The 25,171-nt window shown below is 38.2% G+C and overlaps 1 protein-coding gene across 1 annotated transcript in view; it reads left to right on the top strand.

Moving 5' to 3' along the window:
- LOC135713725 (sodium/potassium/calcium exchanger 4-like) overlaps window positions 1–22,680 on the top strand; it is a 28,347-nt gene extending 5,667 nt beyond the window's left edge. The window contains exons 3-7 of the mRNA XM_065236949.1: window positions 14,538–14,685; window positions 21,539–21,742; window positions 21,810–22,007; window positions 22,067–22,290; window positions 22,367–22,680. Coding sequence (XP_065093021.1) covers window positions 14,538–14,685; window positions 21,539–21,742; window positions 21,810–22,007; window positions 22,067–22,290; window positions 22,367–22,579 — 987 coding nt within the window. The 3' untranslated portion in view covers window positions 22,580–22,680. The remainder of the gene's footprint in view (window positions 1–14,537; window positions 14,686–21,538; window positions 21,743–21,809; window positions 22,008–22,066; window positions 22,291–22,366) is intronic.
- Window positions 22,681–25,171: the final 2,491 nt, after the last annotated feature.

Genomic DNA, 25,171 nt, shown 5'->3' with positions numbered 1-25,171 from the left:
TTGGTTGCTTTCTAGTCACTTAGACGTCGACTGTCAGCTCAAAGGCATATTAAACTCAACTTACTTGTGGTATGCTTTCAGACGAATGAAAATTTATTCACCAGCTCTGTTTAGAAGATATGTCAAATGTTGGCTGAAATCGAACTGATTTTATTCTTTGTCTATACTGGAATGGTTTTGTCTAATTCTTTCACGATTAGGTGTGTCCTTTGGCAATTTGTAATACTAGATGAAATCTGCTCCTAAATAGTTGAAAAGTTGTCTCTTGCATCAGTTTTATTGAAAAACTAACCTGTAACCTGGTTTGATGCCAAAATCGAACGTAAACAAATTGTCGAATGTCAAAATATCTGCAACAGACAAGTTCAGCAGAATAGTTGCAGAAACATACAAAATTATGACTCGTGATTCCAAAGATTGTAGCGGTAAACGCATCGCTAGAACTATTCCACAGCAGCATACAGTATATGAGCAAGTCAAACGTGCACTCTTTTGCCTGTGAATTTGAGGATATACCTCAAATCCTCTCATCCATTAATGCATGAGCTTGGAAAAGGAGTGGGCGTTTGATTATTATTGTCGCATTAATGGCCCTTCGCTCAATTTCAACTTCTGTTAAATTTTCACACTGCCGTGCTCTAGCGGAACTATCAATCTATCCTGTTCAGAACTTTCTCATGTTAATAAATTATCGCACTAAAGCTTCATGTTGATATAAGTATAGCACTTCCTCCAAACTCTGCTTTTTTATAATTTATCGTCACCAGAATGCAGTAAATGAAGTGAAATAAAGTTTTTTTTTTTATTAAAAATTACTAAAATATTTTCTGCAATTAATGCAATACACGCAATACACATTTCACGCATTTTAACATCAGACATAAAAAAGTCGATTTCCAAAATGTCATGTATCCCTCCCTACCTTGAGAGATTTTTCAGATAAAAAAAACTACAAGGGACAGCCCTATGGGGTTGTACGCAATGGTGACGTAGGACTACATGGTCTTATATAATAAATCTTATTTGTTAACTGCAGCAGATTTGTGTAGGAATAGGATTTTTAGCGGGGTTCTCTCTGTTTATACTCTTAACGCTGTTTATACGCGCTTGACATAGATGGTCCACAGCGACTCACGAAGAGCTACCGAGTGCGATCAATAGCGGTGCGGCTTCTTCCTCCTTCTATGGATGCTCATGTGGGCTGCAGCTCGCTGCTTGCAGGAAGCCTTTCGTTGTGTGCTGGAGAACAATGTTCAACGCCACGCGTCGAAAGCACTGCTGCTGCTGCTGCTGCTGATGCTGACGACCAGACACCACCACTCACGGTGATTGGACATGAATCCGATTAGCGGTTGAGGGCAGCCTTGATAGTTAGCTGCTTGCGAATGGAATTTAACTTTGAAATCCATGTTAGAGAAATCGCTTTTCACGCTTTCATTTTAATTACTATAGGAACAGTTGCACATTCGTGCAATTTTTAATAGTGAAATTAAAAAAAAAATGATAAAGTTTTAAATCTTGCAGATGCATAGAAATATTTATGATCGATTGGTGATAAAACTTTTGAAATTGGTTCAGGGACAGCAAAGTTATTAACGTTTAAAATCTTTCATAATTTTGTTAAATATTCTGTTTTCGGTTTTCACAAAGTGTACACCTGTTTAGAAATCACAGACGTAGTCCTACGTCAAAAGTTCTTCCTTTGACGATTTTGCGCCGCCCCACATTATGTCCGATTGAGCTCAAATTTTGCATAGGGGTTTTTTTTGAGGCAATGAATATTTTGTATATGGTCAGTTTTTTTTGTTTTCATTGGTTCTAATGTGCAGTTAGTCTAGGCTAAGCTTAGCTAGATCATGTTGTTTTCTGTTTAACTTAGCTTAGTTTAGTTTAGATTTAAGGTCACTACTTTTTAGATTTGGCTTAAGTTCTAGACTTAAAATTAGGATTAGGTATATACGATATTGAAAAATTTAAATCATTGGGTACTGATCATTCTTGAAATCGGTATTTTCAGCTTATGTTTACAAATACAGCTTTATGGTTTAGAGCTAAATAACAAATTTAAAAGTACTAATGGTAAGCCTTTGTTTCAAGCATTGGCGATCATTAGGACAAACCTCTGTGAAAGTCTTGTCTGTTCGATCTCATTATCACCACTAGCGTGCACAGGAATCTTGTTAAGGAGGGGCATTTTTTTTTTCTATGGTGCATTTAATATGGGGATGGGGAGTACTCCAAAGTGCGTGGCAGATGGTGTTGTCCACCGACCACTATTTTCCTACTGTTTAATTTAGCTAATTTTATTTATTTTTGCTCCGGTGGTGGTTCATCTTCTTCAATGCAAACTGCGGAAATTGGCAATTTAATCGCATCGACGATGATGAACCGTCCCTAAGTACCAGGAGTCGGGGTGACACTTGAACTTTGAACAGTTGCGAAAAGTCCATCCGCAGAATTCCTTGAGGCTCTTTTCGAAATTTTTAGAACTCTATGAGCTCTTTTGAAATTCTTTTCAGAAGTCCTCTGGAATTATTTTCAGAACTCTTCTTGATTTTTACTCAGAACACCTTGGAACTGAAATTCCCTTAGAGTTTCAGAAGAATTTCCTCAAAATTTTTTTTATTGGAATGAGCTAGAAATTATCGGTACTCCCTTGAAATTTTCCTCAAAATCCTATCTGCATTATCATCCTATCCTACTATCTGCAAGATTCATTAGAAATTACATGCAGAATTTTCTTGGAACACTCCCCAAAAATCCTTTGGAACAGTCCTCAGAATTCAATATCCTTGAGGTTCTTGAGGATATTTTTAGAACTCTCCTAAGAGCTCTATTAAAATTCTTCTCAGAAGTCCACTGGAATTAAATTTAGAATTCTTCACGATTTTTTCTCAGAACACATTGGAATTCAATGAGTTAGACATTATCCTTGGAATTCGCTTGAAATTAGCATAGCATAGCATAGCATAGCATATGCGATTGTACAAATCGTGGGTGGCTGACATTTTTTTTTCCAAAAAGCTTGCCCATCACCAGAACGGTGCAGATTTTCCACCAGAATTTTTCAATATAGCTTAATTTTAAATAAAGCTTGTTCCTTCATTTACCAAACCAGTGCAAGTTTTTCACTAGAATTTTTCGCGATGCAAATTTAGCACCAGAAATTTTCAATAAAGCATGCTCCTCCATTCATCAGAACGGTGCACAAAAAATTGTCAGTGGTTTGTTTCACAATGCACTTTTGTGATGCAATTTTCAGGCTTTGCCTCTTCATGCACCAGAATGCTGCAAATTTTCCACCATACATTTTCAATGAAGCTTGCATTTATCAGAACGATACAAATTATGCACTAGAAAAATGAATAAACCTTTTTTTTAACTCTTTATTTGTTCCAAATTCAAAATAATTTACATTTCATTTTAACCTAGGTGCTCCAGTTACTACATTAACTCACCAGCCTTAATTGTTATGATATATAGCGAAGTGTTTTTACATAAACCTTGCTTCTACATTCACCATAGTGTAGCAAACTTTCCACCAGACATTTTCAGTTAAATGTGCACCTCCAAATTTTTAGCGTGATTCGTTTTTTCCAATTTTCAATTTGATTAGTCCCTCCATGCACAACCTTGATTATATTTTTACACCAGAAATATTCAATATAATGCTTTTTCTTCGTTTTACCACCACGATGGTGAATTTTTTCAACCCTAAATTTACCCTCTTCTTTAAACCCTTTAAAAACCTTGAAAAAAAAATTACACTAGAATTTTTTTGAATGCACCACTGTGGTGCAATTTTTTGCCCAAAAAAATTCATTGAAGTTTGTCCCTTCATGCACCTTTGTGGTGCAATTTTCAGGGACCATCTCAAAGGAATTGACGCAATGAAAGGTTTTCATCAGTGCTCTTCTTTTATGAAATGAAGTTATTTTTACTTCAAATCAAGTTATCAAGAAATAATTTTGTAAATGTGGAAATAAAAATCTTATTTATAAAACGAGGGGCAATTGCCCCCACCTTGCCCCACCCTGTGCACGCCAGTGATTATCACTTCGATAGTTCAAGAGCAAGACATAAAATAATGAAACTTCTACCCCAAGTTTGATGCAGTGCAGTAAACATGGAGTAGCATATATGTTTTCGAAATAGTGCCTGAAATTGGAACTTTAAAAAATTTGAAGTGATAGTTCAAGTCAGGATTTCTATGGCCATTTGTTGACTCTGCTCAGAATGCCGGCACATTGAATCAAAAAACGACTGCTCTCAACTTATGTTGTTTGTGCACTTTTACAGATGTTCATTGAGAGATTTCTAAACTGAAAGTAAAATTTAGTTTATACAACGAAATCATTCGTTTGAACCAAGAATCCATTCGTCGTTTTCTGCAATGAAATAGACTCGTACTTTCATGGAGTTAGTTTCGTTATAAATGTCGCACTCACTACAGATTTCATTTCTCATTGGGAACGAATAATTCATTAAAAAATACGATATTTTCGGGCCTAAAGAAAAAAGTCTGAAACATTGATGTGCATAAAAAAGGAATATGCGGATATCGTTCGAAAATAATACAAAGTGCATGGCAAATTTCGTTAAAAAGTCGACTCCAGATTCAGATATCATCTATATATATCTCAAGAGGCTTCATGGGCTAATTTCAACTAATTTATTACCTAATTTTGGGAGACCTAAAGTCATTTCCAGAATCAGGATCCAAAATCCAGATCTTACAGTCTGAACCAAGAGGCTTTTTGGGTTACCTTCAAATAACTCTTGAGTCAACTCCAGAGCACAGACAAACAGACGTAAAACTTTGAATAAAATTATTTTCAAAACATAGTATCGCCAAACATAGGGCTGCAGTAACGACATCTCGTGGGCTTTTCGCGGACAACAAGATTACTCGCTGATTCGCAAACAATGTTGCATGCAAGAAAAACCGAATATATAGAAACGTCAAAGTGATCCGATGCCAGCGCTGCGGCGAGTAGTTCGCGGAAACGATAACATTCAAACCAATCGTTAAATGCACAAACGATGATCCAGAATGAAGTGTTACGTCTGTTTGTCTGTGTCCAGAGGCTTAATGTGGTAATACATATAAGAAGGCTTCCGATTCAACTCAAAAGGGACTAACGGTTAACTTTAGTGATCTTATGCTTTAACTTCAGTCTCGTGAATCTAAACCTCGAACGACTTACTGGATAACTACAGAGAGCTTATGAATTAACATCATATGTAAGTTTTATGATTCAGCTTGAGTGACTTAGCATTTGTACACAGAACAGAAATGAAACTTCGGACCCAAAAGTGGCTCCATTTATTTTTGTGAATACTAGCGCACCTAGAGGTAGAAGCCAAGCTTTACCTGCAGTTTACATGGGCAGCATGCTTGGTGTGCGTGCACATAGAAAACCCGTGTGAAGCACATCCACAAGCATCACTTGGTGATCAAAAATGTTGACTCACTTTTTGATACACTGATTCGTTCACACTTCCAGTTCTGTTATGAGGCATTATTGATCAATATTGTTTGCTTAGGGCATACGAATTAGTGAGTGACTATGGATTAACTTCAGTGGTCTTATAAGTAAAGGGATAACTTAAGATATTTCGTATGTAGACTCCATAGACCTAATAGGTTTAATCTATAGACCTTGAATCAACTTCAGAGATTTTATTGGACAACTTCAGTTAGGAGCAACTCTAAATTCTCTACAAGGCCTTCTTCTTCTTATAGGTTTTTAAGCTTCTTATGCAAGCAATTTGCCAACTTTCAACTTAGTGTTCTAGATAAACTTTCACAGATATTAGTTGAGAGCTTTATATGTCAACCAAATGCATGACATTGTATATTGCGTGGCAAGCACACTAATACTCGCACCGTAATGGAGTCCGCTGCCTCCGGCGTGGTAAAAGGTAAAACCACAGACAAGACATAACACTCACAATCATATTCTTCGCAAATAAGGCTTTAGTAGGGAATGTCCTCGCGTTTGTCTTGGTGTCGCCACTAAAGCGTTTAGCAAGCCACCTTATTTCTAACTTATCAGTGATAACAGTTCCTTTTCAGGTTAATTTAGTTGATGTCAGCTCTTGAAAATGATAAGATGGCCAAGGCATCCGACTTACACAAATACCAATCGGACGAATACAGAGTTGATGAATATTGTTTGTTTAATTATTAAAAGTCTATTTTGATGACGTTTTGCTTGTTATAACACTGCAGTCTGAACAAGACATTACCAGTTACAATACATCATTATTTATTTATTTATTTATTGGGCACAAACAAAATAAATCCCAAAAAATACTGCGTTTCTGTAAATATCTCCTATGGATCTGCATTTCTGCAAAATTCAATCAATTCTTTAGAATTAGGTAGAACCGACACCTTTTTTTTTTTTTATTTAACGTCGGTCTCTGTTTCGCAATCTAGTGCCTGTCACCAGTCATTGACGGCAACTGAATGTGCAGGAAGGCAGCTTCCACACCTGCGTAGGATATCGCACCCATTCAACACACATGGACCGGGACCAACGGCTTTACTTCCCTTCCGAAGGAAGACGTGACCAGAGATTTTTATGCCTCAGAAAAATCCCACCGACCTCGGCTGGAAATGAACCCAGACCCATTGGGGTGTTAGAAAGCAGTCACGCTTACCACTACACCACCGGCGCCGGCAGAACCGACATCACTGACTTGCATCTGTTTTGTTTATGTTCAACACAGCTGACGTGTTGACAGAACGAGGGAAAAGCAACTGGTTTAAAAATTGCATGAACGAGGAATGCTCCGGTTGCACGTCAATGCTTGGGAATGTCGGTGCTAGAAAGCATGCAAATACGCTTGACGATATTTTTTGAAGAATTTTCTCTTAAGCGTAATTTTTGTTTGTCTGTGGTAAAACTGTGCCTTCCCGACTAGGCCACTCATACTTAATTTTCCACATATTGTGATAAACATCCATTTCATGTGTGAATCTTATGCTGTGAACCATACCTCAACACTATTTGTGACACACTTGGAGTCTATGTGCCTCACATGGTGATTTCAATAGCTTAGCACATCATAGTTCAATGTTCTACAATATTCTACTTTATCGACTTCTACTATTCCGACTCCAAAATTGAATCGACAAATATAGAAACAAGGCTGCCAGAGGGCAGAGCTTACACATGCCTTTTTTAATGGGTCTGCTTTGGGATCCTGGACTGTTGCTGTGTGGCTGCTGCCGTTGTCTTCGTTTGATCTCACTGGGCCACGGTTGTTCTCATATATGAGGCTGGTTGATAAGGATGAAGTCACAACTCATGTTTTCTATGTGTACCTTCACATCGCATTGAAATGCAAAACCCTTCAAATCCATCTGTTTTGAGCAGTAATGTGATTCAATGTGCAATACCCTTAAATTGATAGAGAGAGATTATCATCATTTCAAAGTTTGAAACACTAGAAATCAACGTGTAGAACACATTGAACCATGGTGAAATACACTTAAAATAAATGTGGTTGTGCATATGAATAATCAAGTGGTTAAACACTTCGATCAGACGTATGAACACACTTAATCTAGGTCGGTAAAATCTTCAACAGCCGATTACCTCGGCATTTCCTTTTGCTGATATCTCTGCAAAATATCTGTTTGTTAGCTGATATCTCAGCAAAATGTAATTTGTTAGCTGAGTCTCTGCAAATGTTTAACTGAATCCCAGCAAAACAAATTGCAGAAATAATCGGCTGTTGGAATCTCATGGTAATCGCATGATGTGAAATAGTAATCCTATATACAGAGATTTGCGGAAATATTATCAGACGATTTGGCAACGTGATATGTTTTGTTTACAAAAGTTGCCAACACTTGCCGCGGAGCAAAATGTTCCAGCTTTGAGCGTAACTTTATCGTTGTCTACGGTATGAGTCTGTTTGAATTCTCAGTGAACTGGTGCACTAGTTTTGCCACGTTTTGCCCTAACCGCGGTCGTGGAACTGCAACGAATTGTAAAAATGGGAGTTTTTACCGGTTTCCAGAAAACCCTGAACTTCGCAAAAAAATGTCGGACTGCCGTCGGATTTTTCCCTAGTGGGTTCTATGCATTCGTGTAGTGTATGTTACAATAATAATTATTTGGTGCTATCTAGTTCAAATTTAATGCTTTCTGACAGTACAACTTCGAGCACAAGCAATTGTATTTTGCTAAATAATTAAGTTATATTGTTAAAAAAAGCAGAAACTTTGCGTACAGTTTAATCAACAATCAATACGAAAGTAACGATTTTAAATTGGCTCACTACTTGACTAGCCTATTGGCAAAATCGACTAACGCACCCTATTCTAGTATAAATTCCAGTACTACGCTATGAAATTTTGACAGATAAAATGAGGGGTTCGTGGATTTTCCTATGTTTCGAGGGGTGAATCGATAAGCTTGGGAAAGAAAATAGTACCAGAGCTGAGCCAAAAAGTGTAGCTCGTTTCTTCGGGACCTTCTGGTCTTAGAGTTACCTCTATGGTTTAATTGCGCACTTCACACCAAACTGGCCAAATAAGCTCGTTTTCACTTATTTAAAAAGGGTCATTAAAGTGTGAATTTCCTTCGAATCGTCTTGGTGTCTTCAGTGCACTTATTCCTTATAATAAGGAAGCAATAAGTGCTCCACAGACAAGGACGGAATTATGCATTTTATCACACTTTTTGAATTTTTGGGACCATTATGCATTATGCAATCACCAATATTATCCGAACTGAAAAATCTATAAAAAATATACATTCACAATTTATTATATAATTGTTAATTATACATAAAACTCCCTTACGTCATACGCATTTTACTGCTATAATACATATTTACTTTTAGTTTGAATTTATTTCCCCACGATTACTTATTAGAATGCTAGTTTGGTTGACAGTTTTCGCTGCTCGATTGGATCACAATGGCCGTTTCCGCGAATCTTCTTCTTCTTATTCGCATTTCAAGCTTATTGCGTATGGCATTATTAGCTTATTGCGTGCTCTCAACTTAGTGTTAGATGCACTTCCACAGTTATTAATTGAGAGCTTTCGATGCCTGTACCATTTTTGCATTAGTATAATTGTGTGGCAAGTACAATCATACTCTATTGCCCAGGGAAGTCGAGAAATTTTCCAACCCGAAAAATTCCTAGACCGGACCGGGAATCGAACCCAGCCACCTCCAGCATGGTCTTGCTTTGTAGCTGCGCCTTTAGCGACTGAGCTAAGGGAGGCCTCCGCGAATCTTATATGGGATTACTAATGTAAACAGTTTTTCAGTGCTGATTACCATTGGCGCATCAATTTTGGCACAAACTTGATAACAATGCACCAATTTTGCATTATATAAGCACATATGTAAACATACCATTATGGATCAAGTATTGTAAGGCCGATGTCAATCTTATGGGCTGAGTCTGAAGTCTATTATATCAATAAAATCATTAGCCTCTACCTTCTCGATCATACTCAGAGATTTTGTGTCAAAATCAGAGATCTTGAATGGATGGAATCTTATAAATCAACTTAGGACGCCTTGTGAGTGATTTACGAATGCTTTAAAGCATATGTTCATAGAGCCTTATAAATTCAATCTACACTGAAGTAAAACTTCACGTAATCGCTATTGGTGAAATCCTTTAAATTTAATTGTCCAATGAAGATATCGGTTTGAAAAATCCAATGAAAGTTATGTGTCAATGTTTTTCATATGACCATCATTTAAGACACATATTTCGGAGCCACATGTCTTAGAAACCTGGAAAAAAACGAGGGGAGCGACACATCTAAATCTCAATTCTAGATGCTCAAAAAATCTCACACTAGCAAATCAATCTTCGAAAAATCTCGCCTAACTTTTCAAAAGGTCCTATATAACATTTTACTCTTTTCGAGAAAAACGAGGTTGAAGATTGACAAAATCTTTTTTGATACTATTTTAAACCAAATCAACTTTTGACATTTTTAAGACCTTTAATAGTAAAATGCGATAGTAAAATTGAAATTGAAATTATAATCTACCCGTTTCATACATTTTTTTCTATGAAAACGTGAAAAATGTTACATAGGACATTTTGCTCTTGTCAGGTGTACATTGGACATGTTATATAGGACGTTTTGTTATAATCACAGTTACATAGGTCATTTATGTTTTCAACATTATTTGTTTGTTTTTAAGCATTATGAGTGCATAATTTAAGTTATACGAGTTAAACGAACAATATGAGTATTGGACAATGCATCAACTTTTTTTTTAACGGTATATCGCAACACTGCCCACAGATTGTTTTGGTCGATCGTTGGTGGTCGCGTGAGCTGCTTTTTATTTGATAACAGTATTATTTTAGGGGCTGTTCATTAACTACGTAGACAGCTTTTCGGTATTATTGACCCCCCCCCTCCCCATGCGTAGACAATTGTCCATATAAAATTTTTAAAATTTTTATGGGCCGTGGATATGTATGGCCTCCCCCCCCCTCCCTCGCGGAAATAGTAGAAAAATGCTTGACATGAAAATTCCGATGTGCACAATCACATTGTTTTGGTTTGTTTGAACATTTTAGACGTTTAATCGTATAAACACAAAGGACCGAAGTACAAATCTGCATTGTTTTGGTTTTTCTGATACTTCAGACGTTTGCCTTGATGAACATAGTCAAACGTCTTATGTAACAGTGAAACATCGTTAATGCAAATTTGGACTTCAGACGTTTTGTTAATTTAGAATTTTCTCAATTGAACATTAATCTGAATGTGTGTGTGTGTGCATAATGTTCATAGGTACAAATGTTACAATGTGCATTTATAAACTCGATTTGTTTACATTTGTTACTTAGGACCTTTTGAAAAGTTAGGCGAGAAATCATCTTTCATTTCTCATATCTACTTGCATCGCGTTTCATCTTTTGCAGGAAATCTCCAAAATCGACATAAATCTTCCTTCTATCTACTCAGCGTACGTGCAGATAGCCACAGCAAAACACAATCTTTTCTGCATCGTAGATAGAGTCGTCCCCCTCGGAAAAAATACGTTTAATAGGATTTTCCAATAGCGCAATTGTATATGAAAATCATTGGTTTTTACGTGTCACTATCGTTCCGTGTATGGATGATTTACTGAGATTTCATCTTCGAAAATCGCGTGGAATTCCTGGGTGCACTTTCACAGTAATTTCACCGTTCTTTGGCCAATCTATGATTTTACGTAAATACTATGATTTAAACTTAGTGGTGCAACTTGCATGCAAGCTAATCTCCAAACAATTTCGCAGCAAGTGAATCGTTAAACACTGAAATATCGGCAACAATATAAGTTGTGCAGCCATGGATTTTTCGGACGAAACTTGAATTAAATTGTCCCCTGAGCCCCAATGAGGGAGTTTTGTTATGAAAAATGATTTTCTTTGGTTTTGGCACCGAATACAGTGCTCTCCCGATTCTATCTGCTTTTTTCCCGATTTTGTCAGCCTGCAGAGTTCATTAATTTTTTAAGTTTTTAAACATGGATTTTCAAACTCTACGCTATGAATAATTGTTATTTTTACACTTCGCTACAATGTGAATGCTAGGGGAAGCGGGGGTAAAATGAACATACGCAGCTAAAAAGCCATTGCCAAAGCGCTGCATAGAATGAGGGTCCCTGACTACCTGTGCAGGATTCTAAGGAGTTACTTCCAGAGCCTGGTTCTGGTCTACGAGACAGATATGGGACAGAGATCGATTAGGATCACAACGGGAGTTCCACAAGGCTCCATCCTTGGTCCGAACGCACGCCTTTGCCTCGAAGCGCGTGTTGAAATATTTGGGAGTGATGATCGATGACCAGCTAAAACTTCAACTGCCACGTCGAATATGTCTGTGGAAATGCTTGGAAGGCCATCAACACAATATTTAGCTAGAATCATGCTGAATAACTGAGCAGTATGTTCCGGATCATGGCCATGCGAGCCCGTACAGAACCATCTCATCGGAAGCAGTATGCGCTATCGCCGGAATGATCCATATCTGCATCACCCGGCGGTGGACAGCGAGTGCTACAGTCGGAGAGAAGTCGGTAGAGTACGGAAAGAAGTGAAAGCGGAGTATTTGGCAAAGTGGCAATAGGAGTGGAACACGGTGGACAACGCTAGATGTACACATCGGTTATTACCGATTTTTTCGACCTAGGTGAACAGAAAACACGCAGAAGTCAACCACCACCGGACGCAGTTCCTGTCTGGCCACGGCTGCCTCAGGAAATACCTGCATCGGTATGGACACGCAGCGTCACCCCTCTGTCCGGAGTGTGGCAACGTGGATGAAACGCCGGAGCATGTGGTCTTCGACTATCCTAGGTGCGAGACAGTGCGAAGGGAGATGCCCGTCCTTAACGTGGAGAATGTCGTTGGAATGGAGAGAGGAGCAGCAATCTAGCAACGCCAGATAGCACTGAGAGTATGAGAAGTAGTCGCTTTAGCGTGGTCCCGGGAGGATCCAGGCAGAGTAGAGGAGAGTAAGGAATGGGCTTTAGTGGAGCTACACTAGGCAACTACTGGATACCACCCCGTGCCAACTTCAATACAGGTCTGAGTTTTCTCTGCTTTGAATGTTAATACATTTTTCAATATCGTCAAAGGAAAATTGATTCAATAATTCTTTGATGGTTTAGAAGAATTTTTACAAATAATAGCCATATGTAGGACAAGGTGGGGTAAAACGCACCCTGGCGTCATAAGACCAACAGCGTTTTTTCTCGTAATATTAAATATTGATATAAACAATTTCCCAGATGACTGTTCTGCAGCTCTTCTAGTAATTATGGGTGAAACTTTATTAAATTTGTTTTGAAAAATACGTAAATAAGCGCTGTTGGTCATATTATCCCATAGCACCCCGTACCCTATAAGGATTTCATTATTCTGTAATAGTTTTGATCAAAACATAATAGGAATTTTTTTCCTGATTTTGTCAGTTTCCAGTTTTTGTCAGCCTAAAATTTGAGAAGGGGCTAACAAAATAGGGAAAGCACTGTATATGTGGAATCATCTATGTAAATTTTAGTGCAAGGCGAAAACTCAACGGGGCACAAAGCGCTACCATTGCAGCAATGGACGCAAAACGTGGTCAACACTCACACACTCATCACGAACAAACACGAGTAAACAGACGATCGTGTGACACACATCGAGTTGCCTGCTTCTATCGACAGCCGAGTGAACACTGAGGTGTTGAGTAAATGAACTGATTTTCTCAACAGAGACTACATGCATACAGAAAGTGAATTATGGATGGGGAGCATACATTTGAGAACATTGCTGAAAAATGGGACAGCCTAATGAACATGGAATGCACAAAGGGAAAATACTAAGCAGATGTAATCTATGAATATCTATTTATTCTCAATTGTAATTCTAAAATGAGGAAAGTCGCACGTTCACTAATTTAGCATGATATAAATAGATTTCCGCAGTGGATTTTTATCAGCACGACAGTTTCCGGCACTCCTGAATTTTCCTTAAATTTTGCGTTTCATCACAATCAACTTGCTCGCATTGTGCCAACACTTACTTCATATTTGGAGATGCTCATCAGACTTAAAGTGGACATTTTATACGATAGATGAGGAGATGAAATTACAGAGTTGATAGATTCGTTATAGTACGGCAGTGTGAACATTGTATAAAGATAGTAGAAAGCGAACAAAGGACAATTTTGAGGAAAGTTCGGATCGGGTCGAGCATTCCCTTTACCCTTTACCTTGCATTCTAAATTTGCATAGTTATCTTGCCCCGGGAGTGCATCTTACGCTATCCACGATGTGTGGACAGTTCTATCGATTGTTTCATACTCAAGTTGCCATCTGCTATCATTTCCTCAAAATTGTCCTTTTCCCGCTTTTTACTTTCTATATAAAATTTTCACACTGTCGTGCTATAACGGAACTATCAACTCTATACTTTAACATCCTCATTTCCTCATCTATCGTATAAAATGTACACTTTAAGTCTGATATTGACTTTAAGCATCTTCAACTATGTAAATCGTAAACTTTAGTAAACGGAAACGATTAGTTAAAATACTTACTTCATGCTGATTGCCAGCAGAAAAATAATCTGCGCTAGTTAACATAAGCATAAGCGTAAAATGGGTATATAGGGGAAATGCAGGTAATGTCGGCCTAAGTGTCCCTAATTTGGGCCCATACATAAATTCAGCAATCAACTAAATTTTTTAATAGCAACCAAAAATATCCATAAGTAACGTCCCAATAACGCGTTCATCTAGATAAAATTGATAAATAGCAGACTTTTAGCGATGGGCCCAAATTAGGGACATGTAGGCCGACATTACCTACATTTACCCTAGTAATGTTCTGCATATTACCCATGGGGGGTAAAGATTGAAATCCCCTTGATCCGCTTCTGGATTCCTTTTAGGCAGAATCAATTTTTATCAATACAAAACATATGTGATCCCAAATAGGAGAATTTCTATACTGCAGCATAGAAGGTCAATTCAAGATTCATTTTCATTTTCCAGGTCGTTCAACTGCGATGGTGGCCCGTCACGCGGGACTCGATGATGTACGGGATAGCCGTCATCGGATTGATTACGGTTCTCAGCGATGGCAAAGTTATGTGGTACGAAGCGGCGGTATTGGTATCGGCCTACGTTTTCTACATCACTGGTGAGTATGACATTTTTGGATTCATTTGACCATCTATGGAAACCGTGTGTGTTAGTTGTGAATTAACCGGATCTTTCCTTATCAACAACGAGTTTGCATCAGAAAATCTTGTTCAAATAGTGTTTTCACGTGAAACTCGAGAGGTATCTGCGTGCAGTTATTTAAATGAAATTCCTTTTCCTGGACAATGCATCGTAGTAGGTACTATTTGAACAGAACGATGCACGGAACAAACACTTGGATGTTACCGTTATCAGAAATCTTGCATCTTATTCAAGCATTCCCCCGGTCAGGATAGAAACGGTGGACGTTTTAGTGATTTATTATCACGGAATGAGTTGTATTTCCCACCGCGACTGAATTATGAACTCTATCCAAAAAGCGGTTTACATTGTATGTGGGTCGGAAAAGGTGCATTTTGATATCTCGGGCGGCGCGATACGATGGCAATGAACTTGACGTCTCTATATTTTCATTTCCACCAAGTGGCGCGCGACCGTCTTGGAGCAAGACAGAGAGCTTTATCTCGCATTGTGTTTTAGATTACGCCGGTTTTTGCGAAATTAGTGACCAAGAATTAAATTTATGGGCTCTGAAATCCATATCAGTGAGAGATGGTCTGGCAATTTGTTGTCTGTTTTATTCTATTCTGAACCCAAAATCGAATGTGACGTGGTATTTGATGTATCATTTAGTAGCAAACGGATGAAAGAGGTGGCTAGTTCCGCTTTTGCAGACCTCCTTTCCTTGACATGGATCTGGAAGTGAATATGTTAAGGCTACAATCAGCTGATGCTATGTGGTTGGTTATTATACTGTCTATCTTCGATTGCACCAATCAGATTTTATAGACGGATGTTTTTGTGTTTCATTCTTTGATTCAGGTTCTTTGTTGATGGGCTGTCTTATTGTAATTTTATTGTACAACCTTGAACTAGATAATAAAAAATACTTCAGCTTTCTTGTACACAGATAAAAATTCTGAATGTTAATAGTGATGTAAACATTCATTCACGTAAACTTGTATTTCATTTCACGCAACCGAGCAACTTGTAAACAATGTTGTTTCCAACAATGGGCTTTTGTATACAATATTTGCTACATTGCATGAAATGTCTCAGAACTTTACATGGTATATAATGTAAACTTATATTATATGTGACGCTCCATTTATGTGCATCATAGTGAACAGAAATTTACACTACTTTTTCGAACTGTGTATATTACATACATTAAAAATTGTCATATTTAATTTGTATTGAGGAAAGCAGTTTGAAATTCACTCTGTTGTTGATCAACTGATTGTCGAGTAAATGTTTGTCAAAATGAATTTCTTGTCGATCAGAAATAAGTTTGGTGGAATATCAGGTAGAAATGGTCACCCTAATGAAAAATAAATACGGGTCTCATATTTTGAGATAAGGAACAAAACTAAAATAAAATTACGAAATTCTGAGAAGTGGAATGGAATGGCTGAATTAAAAAAAAACTGCCCTAAACGTTTCTATAAACTTCCCGACCTATTCTGAATTTCCGACAATTTCTCGCAACGTCAGTCAAGTTTTCAAAATGTTTCTTTATTTCTCTAAACTTCTCTGATGCTCTCAGTAATTTTTGATACATCTGCGTTCTGGAATTCAATGGAACTGCCTTAAGGTTCTTGAAATTTATCTGAAGTTCTCAGAACTTCCCTAAAAATCCTGCAATTTTCCTGATTCTAACGGTCTGAGTTTTCAGAACTGCTCGAAGCTACGAACCTCCTTTTAAACATTTGAACTCGACATTTGTTTTGACAGCTACTGTTAGGTTTCAGCAACCTTCCTGAAGTAAATGGGACGGCCCTGAAGCTCTTAGATCTTCATTGATTTTCTTCAAATTTGTCTGAACTCTATCGGCACTTATCTGTAAGATCTTGAAACTTGGGTGAAGTTCTGGACGTTCTTGAAGTCTTTGGGACTATCCTCAAGTTTTCAAAGTTAAATTCATATAAACTCCAAGAAATTTTCATTCTTGAGGGTTCCCGCATTTGTTCTCATGTTAATGGAACTAACATAAAAGTTTAAAAATTATCCTGAAGTTCTCGGAACTTCATTAAAACTCCGAATACAATGCCTCCAAAATGCGTGTAACGGCAAGTTTGCAATGGCATTACTTAGTCATTTTTTAATGAATTAAAAAAAAAGGTGTCTCTTGAATTCCTACACACTTAGAAATTATGGTTTTTACACGAGACGTAATTCAGCTTTGACGTAAATCATGGAACGTAAACAAACAAGGCATGCAAAATTAAGTTTCCTGAAACTCAAACATATGCAACTCGACGAAAAGTGCGTTTGATTGAATTGATTTCCTCGTCCTTTTCAACTGATTCTTATATCAAAAGACTAACAGACTAGAGTGGTAATTTTTATACGATAGATGAGGAGATGAAAGTATAGAGTTGATAGTTCCGTTAGAGTACGGCAGTGTAAAATTGTTTATATAGAGTAGAAAGCGAGCAAGGATAACTTTTATGAATGAAGGTACAAATCTGTTTGATCATCTCTCTTTTCCAAACTCCTCCGTTGGAGAGGGTTGGTGAAGGGTATTTCCTCCCGCCACCACTGGCAAAAAGAGATGATCACAGTTCTTCCGATGAAACAGTTCTACCGATTTTTACCGCACTCAAGTTGTTATTTGAAGGAAAGCATCCAGTCGTAGGTTTGGAAATTGCAGCTATTGTTACCTCTACCCCGGTATGTGCTCCTGTCATCGTTGACTTGACGATCTCGAGGGGACACGAGTAGGGTAGGTGCTTCCTTCCCAACAAACAATTTCAGTTGTTCAACAGCTGAATAAGCTATTTTTTAGCTGAAGAAGCTTGTTTTCGCCTGAATAAGCTCTTATTAAACATTCAATGTTTGTTGGGCTTCGAGCAATGACAGATCAATACCCCTCACCATCCCTCTCCAACGGGGGAGTTTGGTAAAGAGAGATGATCAAACCGATTTGTACCTTCATTCATAAAAGTTGTCCTTGCTCGCTTTCTACTCTATATAAACAATTTCACACTGCCGTACTCTAACGGAACTATCAACTCTATACTTTCATCTCTTCATCTATCGTATAAAAATTACCACCCTAGTCTGTTATTTGAAATTAGTATCTTCAACTATGTAAATCGTTGACTTCACGCAGAAGTAATATAAAACAAATAGTTAAAGTAAAATATTGGAAATAGGGTCGCCTACATTTTTTTAAAGTAAAAAGAGGGAGTTACACGTTTTTTTGAAGGTGTGTTTATGAGTTTTGCAAGTGGCTTAAGGGCTATAATTTAGAATAATGGGCAGAAATGTTTATAATTAGCCAGAATACAGTTTTTAACTCGAAAGCGCTTAAACCACCGCTTTCGATTCGCTGTCTACAGCATTTTTGCCGCCGAAGAAGCGCGGTTTTTGTACCGAAAGTGATTTTCATGTGATACAAAATGGCGAAAACGGAAACCTTAATAGAATTGGTTCGAAGCTATTTTTTTTTCAAAGATGTTTGAACTTGTAAATTTAATTTACTGCTTCCTGAAATTTGATCAAGATCTCAGACTATCATTGGAACTTCTACAATATTCCCATCTACAAAACTCCCTGAATTCCCCCGAAATTCTCCAAATTCTACAGAGTTCTATGTAGTTCCAAGAACTCCTACAAAATTCCTTGCTCTACTTGGAATTCGCTCAACTTGTACAAAGATCGGTAAACTGCTATAAACTCACTGCCCTTCAAATAAGCTTCCGAAGGAGAAATCTAAGGTATTTGTGAGTTTAGTTGACCACCCACGATTTGTACAATTGCATATGCTATGCTAAATCTAAGGAATATGTAAGTAGCACTACATTTATTTATAAGGAGAATTTAGAAACTGTAAGTTGAATTCCAAGGAAAGGAAAAAATCCAAAGAGATTTTAGCAGTAAATTCAGTTCTGAGAATAATTCCATTGATTTTTTTTAGGAGTATGACAAATGAATTCAAAGGTGAGTTCCGGAGAAGCATTTAGCAGAACTATTTTTTTTCCTGAGATAATTCATCTGAAATATCGGGATAATACTAAGAGCGAACTCAAGAGACTGTCCGAGAGTTCAAAGTCCTTCGAAAAGAAATTATCGTAAACACCCAAGACTTCAGCATGATCATTCTGGAAATATTCAACAGCTCAATACGCCACAGGTATGAAGTTCTTAACATTTTTCCCTGAAGTTCTACGAAATTCCTGGGTATTCTATGAAATTCCTTGAACTTTCACATAATTCTTTTGAAGATATGTTTTTCAATCTTCAGCTTGGATTTCTTTGATATCAGATTGACCGCCCACGGTTGCTGCTCTGTTATTACCAGATCAGCTGCAATTACAAAGAGAACCAACAGATGATGTTTGGGACTAACATTCATCCTCAATGTGTAAGAACTGGAGATCTAATATTTAGCAATACCAGCGCCAGCCGTGTCCGAATGCAGGTCAACTAGGGAATGGAAAGGAATGTGCTGACGTGATACTCCTCTGCGCTTCCACGAGAAATCACTGGGATGTTGGATGTGGGGAAAGGTTGCACGCACACGCAGGGATCGTTTTTGTGGTAGAGCGATTATAATACACAAACACAAACACACACACACACACACACACACACACACACACACACACACACACACACACACACACACACACACACACACACACACACACACACACACACACACACACACACACACACACACACACACACACACACACACACACACACACACACACACACACGCGCGCACTCATCCAATTTCTATTTTTAGATCAGGACCCACACTGTGGTAAGTGATGCGATCGGTGTTAAAGAAGAATTTGTTTTCAATAAAATCTAGTGGGTATAGAATAAGGCAAAGTGAAAAATTGCAAGGAAGGGGACGGGCCTGGGATTGAACTCCCGACCTTCTGCTCAGTAAGCAGAAACGGTAACCACTGAGCTACCGAGCCTCGTCTTTAGCTTGGATTTCTTTGATAATCTGCAAACTTTCCTGAAGTTCTGTGAGCTTCTCTTATGTTTTGAAATTTTCTCTGATGTCTATCAACATTTATGAAGTTCTGTGAACCTCTTTGAAATTCTGCAAAGTTTTTGATGATCTATGAATTCTCCTGAAGTTCTGCAAATTTATCTGTAGATATACAAACTTTCTTTGAAGTTTTGCAAATTTATCGGAAGTTATGCGAACTTCTGATGTTCTGTCTATGAAATTTCCCGAAGATCTGCAAATTTTTTCTGATGTCATGCAGGGGAAGTTAAGTTTTGTAATTTTTTCTAAAGATTGACAAACTTTCGTGATCACCAGTGGTAAGAAATCTGTAATATCAAATAAAACTGTAAACAAATACTACTAAAATGAAGAAAATTGCCAAAATACTTCAACGCATTTTCCTCTACTTGCAAAGAAACTAACAAAAGCGCCTCTTCTTCATCCGACGACGAATCCATTGCTTTTTGAAAAAAACCGTGGAACTCTCGGATCAGCTTTATGGATTGACCATTTTAAGGATGTTCCAGATCTTCCAGACGACGGTCCCATGGCCATCCAAGTCCATGATTATGTCATGACCCCAAATTATTTCTTATAACACAGTTCCAAATTCTTAAAAAAAAAAAAAACCGTGGAGCTCTACGATCAGTTTTGTGGATTGACAATTTTTAAGGATGTTCCAGATCTTCCGGAGGTCCGATGGCGTTCTAGGTACCATTTATGTATGACAGTGTCAAGTATTTTCGAAAAACCACAGAGCTCTAGGATCAGTTTCATAGATTGATTATTTTACGGATGTTCCGGATCTTCCAAAGGACGGTTCGATGGTCATCTGGGTCCATGTTTATGTTACGACCCCAAATTCTATCTTATATCACAGTTCCTATTGATTAAAAAAACCGTGGTGATCAGTTTCGTGGATTGTTTACTTTTACGGATTTTCCGGATCTTCCAAAGGACGGTTCGATGGCCATCTGGGGCCTTGTTTATGTTACGACCCCAAATTTTATCTCATATCACATTTCCTAATGATTTAAAGAAAAACCGTGGAGCCCTAGGATCACTTTCATGGATTGTCTACTTTTACGGATGTTCCGGATCTTCCAGAGGATGGTCTCATGCCCATCAGGGTTCATGTTGATGTCACGACCCAAATTCTTTCTTATCTTACCACAGTTCCTAATATTTTCAAAAAAAAAAACACGAAGCTCTAGGATCAGGTTCGTGGATCGGCCACTTTTAAGGATTTTCCAGATCTTTCAAGGACTGTTCCGTTGTCTCCTTGATCCATATTTAGGAACCATGACTGTATTCCAATAATCTTAATTATAGATCTTAAGCCACTTGCAAAACCCATGAACACACCTTTAATAAAATTTGAACGACTCTTTTCACTTTTAAAAAAGTAGACAACCCTATTTTCAATCTTTTACATTTTATCTTAAATAATTTACAGACCCTAGGACTTCTAGAGGTACCACATTTTTCAAAATTTGTTCAGAAATGCTAAGTTATGCCATTGAAAACTTGCCGTTACACGTTTTCCGGAGGCTTCGTAGTCGGCGTAAAGTTTTTTGACCCACCGTATTCGGAGTGCTAAAAATCCCGCATTTTCCTGACGTAGGTATATAAAAATATATATAGCCTTCTAGCTGATCTCAGGGCGTTCTGAACAGTAACATATGCGATCACCGGTGATTGTTACGCAACTGTCGATAGCTACCATGTATGACGTTTATAATACAGTTTGTGTCTATAGACTAATTCCAATCGAAACACTTGTCGCCAATAAAAACATCTTTTTCCTCCACTCTAGCGATGATCTGCAACGATAGTATCAACCGATTCATGTCGCGAACATTCCGCCGGAAATCTTGCGTCAGACCGTACACAGAAGTTACGGAAATCGCACCCCTTCTGTCGAATGGGCAAAACAACGGAGTTTCCAAGGGCAACCAAAATGGGCAGAACGGCCACACATGCGACAGTGAAGCCAGCGAAGACAGCTTCGAAGAGTATGGTTTGTACCGTGTGCTACATCGTGCCTTCAATTTGACATTACTAACGCAAGCTTTAATTCTGCACAGAACTAGCATCAACTCCGTGGAACCGTCGTGACGAAAACACATTTGCCTACATCTGTCGTTGGCCGATTACATTCTTCCTGTGGGCCACCATTCCCGACTGCCGACGGTATCCCAAGCTGCGCACCGTCACGTTCTTTATATGTATTTTCTGGATCGGTATTACGTCCTACTTCGTAGCATTCCTTATCACCGTTGTAGGTAAGGTCTTAATTTATTCTTGTATGGATTTTTGGTATTTGAATATTTTTTTCCCACAGGTGACACAATGGACATTCCGGATTCTGTGATGGGTTTAACGTTCCTGGCCGCCGGTACAAGTGTACCGGAAGCGGTATCCAGTATTATAGTCACCAACCAGGGTCATGGCGAGATGGGTATCAGTAATTCCATCGGGTCGAATACCTTTGACATCCTCCTGTGTCTTGGGCTGCCATGGCTTATCAAAGCGTTAGCGTTCCCAGCCGTTGCTGGTAACAATTGGGTAAGAGCTCTCAGTCTGAAGTTTTATAGCCGTTTTGGTCATAAATTAATTTGCATTTTTTCATGTTGGATAACAGGTTGCACTGAACTCAACTGGTTTAACCTACTCGGCGATATCGCTGTTATCGACGCTCTGTGGATTATATATCGCCTTTTGGTCCAACCGCTTCAAACTGGACTGGAAGGTTGGACTTACGTGTACATCAATGTACATTGCCTTCCTGACCGTGTCCAGCCTGATCGAGCTGAACGTATTCTTCAAGGTGAACCTGCCAACCTGTATTCATTAGTGGACGATCCGTACTACAGTAAGATATTACAGTGCTGCAAGTTTGTGTGCGATATGCGTGTTACCGTTAACATTGTTAGGTCAATAAAGATTAAAACATAACGATCGGTCGGTTTCGATCCTATAACCATTGTGGATGAGTGTATAGTATCCCCCCGCTAATCCGGCTTTCGTTAATTCAACGAATCGATAATCCGTGGAGCTCTTGTGGAGTGCTTTTTACATTGTTTGGTTGGTAACGTTAATTTGCATGGTTTTGACAGTACGATTATCGAACCAACCGGCCACAAATTTGTCGGATTAGCAGTGAGATACTGTATTTGAGTTGTGTTTCTATATTGCGTGATTTGTTATGGAGTAGATAGCCCATAAATCTATCCTTTATCCCTGTATTCTATCAATCCAAATTAGAGATGGGTAATTATATCCGGATGCGTTGAAAAGATCTAGATCAGTAAGGAGAGTGAATGAGTGAATGCCCGTCGGATTCAGATGTGTGCGCTGAGTTAGCTCTCTGTTTAGTGCGTGTGGTTGCTTTGATCGGTTTCGGCTACTTTTGGCTGATTAGCGGTTGGTGCTCTGCCTCCCGGACGGTTTTTGAGTGTGTGATTGTGATGGTTTTCTCGCTCTCCAAAGAGATGAACTAGCCTAAGGCTAAAAATCTCAAAAATGAAGACAATAAAAAAAAAATTCGCTCTCCGGGAACATTTCTAAACGCGATTCAGTTGATTTCAGTTGATTATAGTTCTCAGCACGTTTCATCGCCTGAAGAGATATTACTCTCCCTTTATTTGTGCCAGCGTTTTTGTTCTTCATGTGCTCCAGGACCAGAAATTCGTGGCATGGCGAGTGATTGTTTGTAATTTTAGTTAATTTGCGCGTTGTACGATTTGATGTGCGCCGATGGAAAAAAAAATTAATTATACCTACACTCAAAAATAAATGAATTCAAAAATGCTTAAAAACCAAGCAATTTCCTGCTTTGCCTTATTGAGTCAGAACCAAGATTAGTTTGCCAGTAATAATTCATGAATAAATTCGAAATAATCATGCAATGCTTACTTTTCAATGTTTCTTATTTAAATTTCAAGATTTCATTTCTTATTTAAATTTCAAGATTTTCAGCAACATTGAATTTTAGCGAAGACTTCATATCAAGAAGACTGGCAACTTTGCCAGAATTCAAGCGACATATACAGTAGCGCTGCGCTTGAGTGAAGGTGGAAGCAACGCATAGAAAAAAAATAGCAAATACACAAACCTTTCTTCTGAGGATGTAATCTTTGCTATCACATTCGTTCGAAGCATTTACCTTTGAGCGGCAGATGACGCGATTGTACCTGTCGCATAGCATTCGTATGAGAAAATGGATGAGTTGCTAGTCTTCTTGATAGTTGTCTTCGATTTTGGTTATTTAGAATTTAAGTTTTAATCATTTTACATTGAATTTGTTACTGTGCAATGCTGCTCGTTCGAATCATGTCCGTGTTACCCTTAAAGACAGCGTTGGGATCTGCTGAAAGTTATTCGGCGAAGGTAGCTGAAGCTGTGTTTTCTCTTTATATATCTATTTTTAATACCTTTTTACGTTGTTTTTTCCTTTGAATTCTAGTACTAGGTAGCTTTAATTGAAAGGAAAAAACAACGTAAAAAGGTGTACAATTATTCTACTAAAATGCTCATCAATCAATTTATTTCTATTTTTAAGTTCTTGTATGTGTTTGATCTTGGCGATGCGATTATCTGTTTACAATCTTAACTTTTATGTTTGTACGTTGTTTTCTCTCTTTTTGATTTAAGTAATGAAGATTTAATTGTCTCTCTTTGTCAAAAGTTTGTCAAAAAACTCAAAAACTAAAAAAGTTAGGGGCAAATGAATGTAAATGCATGCATGAAATGAATGCAAATGATTTTCCATGCCTAGCGCCAGCGAAAACAAAACCAATCGTTCGTGGGCAGAGCCTACAGCGTTTTTCATCTAGACACTAATATAAGTAAGGCTACACCCAACCGGTGGATGTAAGATTCGCTTACAATTATGTGGGATTCATCATCAGAGGATGTAAGTGGAGACCGCATGAACCGAGGATGCGATATACCTAGCTGCGGTCCGATGTAAGAAAATTGGAGACCAAAAAATGTGGAGTGTATTAGTGAGTGAAATTAATTATGTCGAAAAAAATAGAAAAAAGGTTGCCGACTGGACTCAAACCACGAACGTTGCGACTATAAGACCAGTGCTTTCTCCACAGCTCTCTCCATGCTTCTGAATATGGTTACCCTAAAAGCAAACATGAAGCGCTCATTTTCTCGCATGCTCGACTTCGTATGCTTTTTCTGCTGGAGAGATTCGAGACAAGTGTGTGCGTCGTTCTACAATATTCTACAATGTGCGTCGTTCTACAAGCTTACTGGTATAGTCGAAAGCGTAGATGGAACACGAAATAAAAAAAGACAAAAAACCATTACATCGCCTGCATGGTCAATTCCTAACATTCGCTGCGATGTTCATGAACAGAGGATGATAGGAACTGGAACTAACATTCATTGTAATAGATTTGTGGTTTGCGCACTTTGCACTATAAGAAAATTC

The sequence above is a fragment of the Ochlerotatus camptorhynchus genome, unplaced genomic scaffold, assembly GCF_037179485.1.
Source record: "Ochlerotatus camptorhynchus isolate MF236.1 unplaced genomic scaffold, CSIRO-AGI_Acam_v1.1 ptg000041l, whole genome shotgun sequence".
Taxonomy (NCBI): domain Eukaryota; kingdom Metazoa; phylum Arthropoda; class Insecta; order Diptera; family Culicidae; genus Ochlerotatus; species Ochlerotatus camptorhynchus.
The sequence above is the reverse complement of the archived record's forward strand: the minus strand, read 5'-3'. Positions and strand labels throughout refer to the sequence as shown.